The 9,430-nt window shown below is 35.2% G+C and overlaps 1 protein-coding gene across 1 annotated transcript; it reads right to left on the bottom strand.

The window, feature by feature from the left end:
- Positions 1–533: 533 nt before the first annotated feature.
- Positions 534–7,475, bottom strand: LOC129227606 (H(+)/Cl(-) exchange transporter 5-like). Its single transcript, XM_054862194.1, is given in 2 exon segments — positions 534–6,696; positions 6,698–7,475. Coding segments are annotated over 2 exon segments (2,508 nt in total). The 5' UTR covers positions 7,076–7,475; the 3' UTR covers positions 534–4,566.
- Positions 7,476–9,430: the final 1,955 nt, after the last annotated feature.

The raw sequence follows: 9,430 nt of genomic DNA, 5'->3' as shown, positions 1-9,430 counted from the left end.
TGCTTCTACTATTGCCATTGGATGAAGATGTTTTTCCAAGGGGCAGGAAGGACCTGGCCCATACACATCGTTCAGGGTGACATCGCTTGCGGTTTTCGTTACTTGGGTTCAATTGTCGCAGTTGGTTAAGTTGTGGGCCGCCGTTAATAAGGCCCAAAGGAACATTCTTAAAGCGCTAACACCAGGAAACAGAAAAGAGACTTTTTTTTTATATTAGCGATAAGCAAAGTGCTAGAAATTTAAAATCAGTTTCACGCCCTGATTTTTTAAAAACTGAAGCACCAGAAGATATTTAATTATTTATTTAATTATGTACTATTTTTCCGGGTGGGCCTGGCCCACCCGGCCCAGAGTGACGAGCCGCCGCTGCCCCCCCCCCCCATCTTAGAACGTGACCTTCAAGGCAGCTACAGCGAGTTTGGTCCATTTAAAAAAAAGGGTAGAACAAATTGATCAGCCAAATGTCTCTCTGGGATGTGAAACGCCTCCTTACGCATTCGCTTGGGGTTAACAAAATAAAACAAAAAATAAAATACTCTCCCTCATTTTATTAACTAAAATTAACTCAGTGATCCAACAATCCATGGGGGCCAAGGTCTACATCTCAGTTTTCATGACCAAGGTCCATGAGGTGCACAGCAGATGTTCCATTTTAGGTAGTCAGCCAAATGTGGAATTACTCCAGGTTTAGTACCCAAACAGGTTTGGTACTCATTTCATCAATTCGGTGAAGACATGAAAGTCTGAGTCGACTGCATTCAACCAGGGAATCAAACCCGGGTCTGCAGTGTGGAAGTGCTACCATGAAGCCAATGGGCAACCATTGTTAACTGCTTACCATTACAGCCACAATATAATAAACTAAAAATGATGAGCACAAGTAGCATTAAAGAATTTCAACAAAATTAGAATTAAATAAAATATTTATTAATTAACGAAATTGATATAATAATAGAAATTGATAAACAAATACTGCTACTTAAATTTAAAGGAAATATAAATAAATAAATAAATAAAATAATATATTTTAAGGGGAAATAAAATCACATAACACATGCAAGTACAAACTTTTCTCTGTTATACATGAATAGCAATGCTACAAAACAAGATTTTAAAAAAAATGCAAATGAAAGGGCCTCAAAGAGAAATGCAAACAAAATCTTTGGCCTTATTAAAATAATAAAAAATATAAAAAAGAAGAAGAAAAACTTGACGAAAATTGGTTCTTTAATTTATCTTGTTTCAAACAATGGTGGTATGTTGCATTAATACCATGAAATTTTTCTGTAACATAAAAGAATGAAAATAGTAAATGCATGATTTTTATTTTAAACTTTGAAATATGATTTTTCTTTAAAAAAAGTTTTAATGATATATGTTTGTTCCTTCTAATGTGCTCTCTACACACAAGAGAGAGGGTTAATAAGTGCAACAAGTCAAAAAAAGGATAACGTAGCAACCTATATACTTTTTTTTTTCATGTAATGCTACTGAGCTTTTTAGTCATAGTTGGAATTTTTTATTAATCATCAGGAATATGTATGTTGGCAACCCTTATGAAGCTATTTCACTTAACTTTGAAAATTCGTCACTTTCTTAAAATGTACTATTTTTTCTGCCGTGCTATGCATAAAAGTCGTACCTGCAGTCGAGTTCAAAATGAGAAATTGACGTTTAAAGTCCTGTATCTCCATGTGCAGGCGTCCCTCGTATAACAAGGTAAATTTGTTTCCGTGTAGTATGAAAACTGTGTTATATTTGTTTTTTAAAAGTCACTTTTTAGCTTATTTTCTACGCTAATTAATCATGTACATAGTAAAAATCATGTGAACATGTATCTTGTTGCATCGAAACCGTGTTATATGAGACTTAGAAATAGTGCAAATTAAGGGATGTGTACCATGTTATATCAAAACCAAGTTTCATAAAAACAATGAAAAAACTTGTTATAGTTATTACCAAACATTAACAGAATATATTAAATAAAAATGAAATTCCTTCTTTTTTAAAGATAACACTCGTGTTATACCAAAACCATGAAGTATTAAATTAAGTTTCGTACAATGTAATGTCGAAACCGTGTTGTACAAGTACTGTGTTATACGAGGGACGCCTGTATTTGATACAGGTGTAACTTTTCAGAATGTTTAAACAAATATTTCCTATTGACAAAAGACCATAAAACATTGAAAGAAGGTAAAATATTAAACAAAGAACCAACTGGTGATAACTCAATTTTGATATTAAGAGCAGATACAATTTTTGTCCTCAGCAAGACAGTATTACATTTTCTCATTTGAGTCATTTAATATCAAAATCAGCGCAATCCTTGAATTTACAAAAAAAAAAAAAAATCTTTAGTGATTTGAAATTATCAAACTACAGAGCGATTTGAATGAATTTCTCTCAATCCATTAGAAAACCACGGCAAAAAACTGTTTTTACTTCAATACCAGTTCAATCTGTGCTTATATGAACAGTGTAAAAATGTACCTGCAACATCACCAACATTATAAAAAGATATTTAATAAACTCAGACTCAAAATTTTTAATTTTACAGCAGTGCTAAAAATAATAACTCAAATTTAGACGTCAAGAAAATGTTTTCTAAGCATCAAAAGGAAACATCTAGGTGCCATTTTTGAAAAACACACGAGGTTACAAAAAAAGATCCATTAAATCAGAACTAGGGTGCCCGAAAAGTCCTCAACACATATTTAAAATTTCATAGAAAAGCAACATATTGTCATATGAATAAGCGGTTTGTGATATAAAACTTCACAGGTTCAAGAATTTTTTATGACATCATAAAAAAAAGAAAGAAAATTTTTTAAAACTAATTTACATTGACAACTGCATTGTTGCTATACGAAAACATTACGTTCTACGTTTCTTTTTCTTACTGCAACGATGCAGCCATCAACGTAAATAACCGATTTCTTTTTTTTTTATGATTAAAAAAATGTTCTTCAAACTGTGATGCATTATAGCATAAGACATATTTTCATACAACAATGTTCTTTTTTTAAATAAATTTTAGAATGTGTCGAGGACTTTTTGGAAGCTTTGTATTTTAATGTTAAAACTGAAGAAAAGTTTTATTTTTTTCCATTCACATCAATTGTAATGTGATTGCAATGAGTTTGGGTAAGAAAAGGTTCAACGCAAGTCAAAATTTTAGGAGTAAAATTTGGTACATAGGATTACTACTACTTTAGAACTAGGATAAGGTACTAAGTCTGGGCATGAAAATGAAATTTTCCGTTTTAAAATGTGTCCTACCTTTTTAACAGTTTTGCATGCTGATGCAAGGCATAAAATTGAGATACATGAATTTCATTGGAATTTGAAAGAAAAGGGGGGGGGGGGAAGGCTGATTTATTTTAAAAGTAGCTTAATTGAAATTATTTTTATCTGTAAGTAATTAGACAAAATTTCTAAATTAAAAACAAAAAAGATTTTGCACACTTAAGATAATTTATATGGAAATTATTTTTTTTTGAAGAAATTTAGTGTGAAATAAGTGAAATACTTTCCGTTCCTCCTGCAAAATCTTAAAAAACAACTCTAGCTGGTTTTGAAACAAAACACCTCATTTTAGATACAAGGCAGTGAGAAGCAAAGGGATGAAAGTGCCAAAATTCAAAATTTTGAGATAACCAGTACAAATGGTAGGTGAACCTCCCCTTCCATCTAGTAACCCAATCAAATGCTGAAATAAAGCATGATTTAGAAATTTTTCCAATGAAAGCCCACCTAAGACAGCAACTTTCAACATGTTTTACTCAAAATTTGAAAATGCTCACTTACATCTCTTTACTTCTTTTATTATTCAACTTAATTGCTCTTAAAGAAAATTAGAACAATAGGAAAAGGCAAAACAAATGAATTATAGCAAACTACATCTGCAGTTTACATCTTATTGTTTTTTGGATAAGATGGTTAGTCGTACGGTTAAAAAAAAATCAATTTGAAGACAATCGAGTTTGGTTCAGCAAGGTTCAATTGTAGGTGTAAATTGACAAGAGTAATTCACGTATTTAGACCATTCAAATCAATAAGGAATAGCTGCTTTAATCTTTTTTGATGACAAAGCTGTTTGCTCAATATGCAGGCTTAGCATTTATGCACATGCAAAATAAGTGTATTGTATTTTAACAGTTCGACACCAGAGATAGCAATAACTTGAAACATTTTGCAACTAGCTACTCACAAAAATAGCAGAAATAATAAATTACATTCAATTGCTTCCACAGCATAATAACATAACTATATGCTCCCACACACTAAAATTTGACTAGTCTGTCTTCAATATAGGAGTCAAGCCACTTTCTTAGGATTCATTTTGAGCAGATTTGTTTTTGTATATATGTAGTTATTTTAATAAATCCTCGTTCAGAAAAATGACTACAGCTCTTGCAATCTTACAAAGGTTCGTAATCACAAGAAATATTTATTTCATTGTTCTGCCAGTGTGATACCTCAGAAATGAAAAACTTGCCACATGCATGTGATTTTTAATAGAACTTTAATACCATGAAAAGAGTACCCAGAAGAAAAAATGCTTTAGTTGAACAACACAGATTCAGGATCTTGATTAGTCAGCTGTTTAATGTGCCTAAGCACATCCTTTTTAGTAATGATTCCAAGAAGACGTTCATTGTGAATGACTAATGTTTGTCTCAAGCCAAGCTTACGAAACATATCAACGACCGTCTCCATGGGGGTCTGATCCGTAATCGTAATAGGAGCCAAGTCGAGGATTTTACGAAGCTTTACTGGCGGTGGCCCTACGTAAGGAGTAGGTACATGACTTGTGAAAACAACTTTTGAATTTGAGACAACACCGTCTTGAGTCCTTTTGGCATTTGCAATGGCTAAACTCAAATCTCGCCTCAATACAAATCCCACTAAATACTGGGATTCCGTGGACACGACAACCGGGAATCCGTTATGATCGGTTGTATTCAAGATGGTCTCGATATTTTCCACTGTCATACTATCTTGTGTTATCACACATAAAGGACCTTCGTTTCTCTTTGGCTTCATTACGTCTGCAGCTAGAGTCGTATGACTAAACTCCTCTTTGCTGTCCAAAAATGGATAACCATTCAGATGAATGTGAGCATCATAGATCCCTTCTTTGCCGAGAGCATCTCCGACCCATTTGCTTGCCATCACAGCCGCCATGAGTGGTACGATATAGTTGACGCTTCCAGTAAGCTCAAACATAATGACTACCAAAGACACTGTCATTCTCGTAACACCAGCTAAACATGCTGCAGCACCAACCATAGCATACAGTCCAGGAGACATGCAGCTCTCACCTTCAGGACAGGCTTTTTCTAACAGCTTCCAGTCGCTGTATGACATAGCTATTTGTTCCATGCCGATGCCAACCATTCTTCCCATTATTGCACCCATCGCCATGCTTGGTATAAAGAGGCCGGCAGGTACTTTAATCCCAAATGTGAAGACTGTGATGACAAGCTTGAAAACTAGAGCTAAACACAACAGAGCAACAGATTTATAAACACCAGATTGTGCCTCGGCCATTTCGACAGGACTGTTGACCTGGGTAAAGTTACGATTGTAATCACACAAAGGAGAAACATTAGCAATGCCACACTGACTAAATAACAACTTAATCAGGTCACTTGAGTTCATTCGCGTGTACTCATTGGGAAAATTTAACACTGCAGTGATGAGCGTGATAAGCAAAACTTCCGATATGGGATACTGGCCGAGTTTCGATTCCTTGCGATACTTGCACCATTTTATATTTGCTTTGATAAATATTGAACCTACAACGCCTCCTAAAATACCTAAAATGACGAAAGGAACAAGTTCAATAAAGATCCATGGCCTTGTTTTTTGGACATAAAACATCACCAGATGATCGTTTCCAAAAGGATTGATTGACCTTAAGACAAAAGCTGCAACAAGGGCACAGAAAAATGAGCGCCACAAAGTTTTCAGAGGAAAGTAGTAGCTAACTTCTTCAAGACTGAACAGAACCCCGCCAATCGGGGCGCCAAAAGCAACAGAGACACCAGCAGCTGATGCAGCAGACAGAATCTCCCTCTTTTTCGCTTCATTTTTCCCATACTTAGGGAAAAGGTATGAAAAAATGTTCCCAATGCAGCAAGCAACATGTACTAACGGACCTTCTTTACCCAGGCTCAGACCAGCAGAAACGGCTAACATCATGCAAACCGATTTAATCGTTAAAGTCCACTTTCCCAAGTAGCCACGTATGATGAATCCGCTCAAAATGGTTTTAATTTCAGGTATCCCAGATCCACAAGCGTACGGTGCAAATGTTTTAACTAGCAATGCCGCAAGTGACGCAAAGAGAAGGCTCCACAAAATATACATGATGTATTCTACAATATATGACCCTGCATTTATGCTAGAGTCACCAGATTCGGCTGCCTTCAAACCAAATTCTTCTGCCCAGGTATGCCACTGTGGACATTTGTCACCTTCATAGAAGGTGTCATAAGAGGACCAGCAACACTGTTCTCGATTCAGCCAGAAAGCTTGCGGACAGATACCATCCTTCAGGTCTTTCATCCAACTGCAGCCAATATCAATGACGGCAGAGACGCCGCCAGCGGCCAGTCCAACCAATAGAACACAAAGCCATCCGGACCATGCATCATGAACTCCCCGAATCAAATCACATATGGAGTTTTCCTCTCTTTTTCACTATGTATCGATGCCTCATTCGATCTCTAGCGATGTCTCGTTGCCAATCAATGGTGTGAAAATCGTCATATTGACCAATACCAGGTGGCAAGTCATCAATTTCTTTTTCTTGAGAGAGTGAAGGGATGTGCGACGCATGCGAGTGTTCGAAAAGGTTATCCATGCTTTCTCCGCCTGCAGTGATATCAATCATTTCTTCATCGCTACTAATAGAACGAATGAGCTTACCATGAATCGCTTCAGTGTTGGAAGCTGAATTTAGTTCACTAACACAACCATTTACTGACAGATATTTTCGTTGATTTTCATTTTGTAAAACATGACAACCATTTTTTGACCATTTCACCAATATATCAGTTTCCATTACATGTGAAAACCATTTTTAATAGAGTGTTTATAAACAGATCCGATACACGAAGCAGGAACGTAATAAATGAATAACGTAGAATCACAGTTTTATTATATCTCAAAGTAAATCTCTTTGGTAATTTAATAAAGGTAAAATAACTTCTATTTTTAGAAAATCACTCCTTGTGTTTCAGTTCAGTGTTCATGAGGAGCTTGGCTCAGCAATTTGTCCCTCTCTTTTGCAGAATTGATTCAATCTTACATGAATTCTTAACACTAATGTTTGCAATAACAAAAGTGACTGTTTGAAAAAACACACGACATTGCTTTACTTGAACAATAATTTAAGAAATGGGAGACTAACAACGTACGATATGTAATAACGTTATATTGAGAGAATATGGTAAATTGATGAAACTTCCAGTATAATAAAACCACGGCCGAGACTTGGCTGCCGGCTGGCTGGCAGCCGAGTCTCCACAGCTAGGATGCCGGCTGGTTCACGTGACCTGTTTGACGAGTTTTTCACGTCACTGTACGGCAGCGGAAACCGAACAGATGATTGTTTACAGATTGGAAGTCGTATTGTAGCTACGTATCAATTCGTATATATACTTCAATGTTACTTATTTAATAAAAATATCGACGAGTTCATGATAGTTTGAACCGATACCGATACAGGTTTGTACTCTGTGATTACCTACTGCTACCATTAAATTTGTTCTTTTGTTTGTGAACGAACGAGTCTATAAACTTGAAACTTCTCATGAAGCCTATTTTTTTTTTCAATCCCCTTTTATTAGTGCTGGCATGACACTAAAATGAGGCTTTCCGTTTGTTTGCTTGAATTGCTCACAGCAGGCTTCGTAATTGTCCTGATTATCCTGATAAAAAATATTTTGTCATGAGTATTAACTTTTTGTCCTGATGATCCCAACAGGTTTTCAGTTTGTTCCTTGGGAAAAGTACCTAATTTATTCAAGGTCCTTAATCTGAACTTCAAAAGGTTAAAATTAGCAGTTCCCTAGTTAACCAGCAGTAATTAGTAGACTCCGGCAGTAATTGGTAATCCACTGCTTTGCTGATTTACCTACCCGCCATTGGAAACTGATTAATCAGTACAAACATTTTCATGTTAAAAGCAGTGGTGTTCTCCATATACGTTATATACTCTCAAACATTTTTTAGACATATAACGTTTACCCTCAATCTTCAAAAATTTTCATACTGTGGTATATTATGTATATGATCGCATACACATTGTGCGTAATGGATTACTGGGAGTATATATACCCCTAAAGAAAAAACATGACTGGTTAAAGGTATTATCGCATAGAGGATGTATCAATGCTTATTGAATTTTAGCCGATTAATCGATAGATTCTGTTTTGTATTGTTTTGCTAAACACTAGAAATTATGCTGAATGAATTTATTTACACCTAACCAATAGTTTTGAACTCCAGTTGGTATATTGCATCTAGCTGTTCTCTCACCATTTGATTCATAACTTTCAAGTATGGTAATGTTATTAACAATATATTGATACTCAGGGGCTGATACAGAAAACTATTTTGGGGGGGAGGGTTAGCTGAAGAATGACGACCCCCGTGAACGAACCTACGGTTTTAGGTACGAAACATTTCAAAAACTGCTTGCGGGTAAATAAAAAGCATCAAATCAGCCTGGAATAAGACACCTAACTGGGGATAAACATTGCAAATTGATTTCATGAGGAATGGGATGAAGTAGTTCAAATGTTTACTTTTAAAAATAATAAATGAAGTGTTAAGATACTGTAATCATCTACATTTTACACATAAAGTTCTCGATTGTTTAGGGGGGTATGACCCTCCAGCTGCCCCTTGTATCTGCCACTGTTGATACTTTGTTTGAGAAAAAAATAGAAGGGGACAGAGGAATCACTGAGTAAAACTCGAAATGGAACAGATATTTTAAAGCTAACAAGGGCATGAATTTGAAAAAAAAAATGGACTTTTAGAAACTTGTAACAGTGTCGAGTTGTGAGCCCTACAATTTGCATTGGTCTTTTTATGACAAATTTCCAGTGCAAAAAATAATAATAATAATAAATGAAAAACATGTGTACTAAACTTGTTTGCAATATCTGATGATATACATTTCATTTTGCTACTGAGTGCAATAGTATATATGTGCACTACTTTTTAAAAAATGTTAAGTGTTCTGATATTTTTGTAATTTTGTGTCCTGATTTTTTTTTTTTTTTTTTTTTTTTTTTTTAAGTAACTACAAAGTCTCTAGAGATATTTCAAGATTTCTCTCCTCAGTCATGGATTAAAGAACAGAAATTCACTACATAATTGCCACAATAGTCGGAGCTTTCCCGAGTCT

Source organism: Uloborus diversus, chromosome 8 (genome assembly GCF_026930045.1).
Source record: "Uloborus diversus isolate 005 chromosome 8, Udiv.v.3.1, whole genome shotgun sequence".
NCBI classification, from domain to species: Eukaryota; Metazoa; Arthropoda; class Arachnida; order Araneae; family Uloboridae; genus Uloborus; species Uloborus diversus.
The sequence above is the reverse complement of the archived record's forward strand: the minus strand, read 5'-3'. Positions and strand labels throughout refer to the sequence as shown.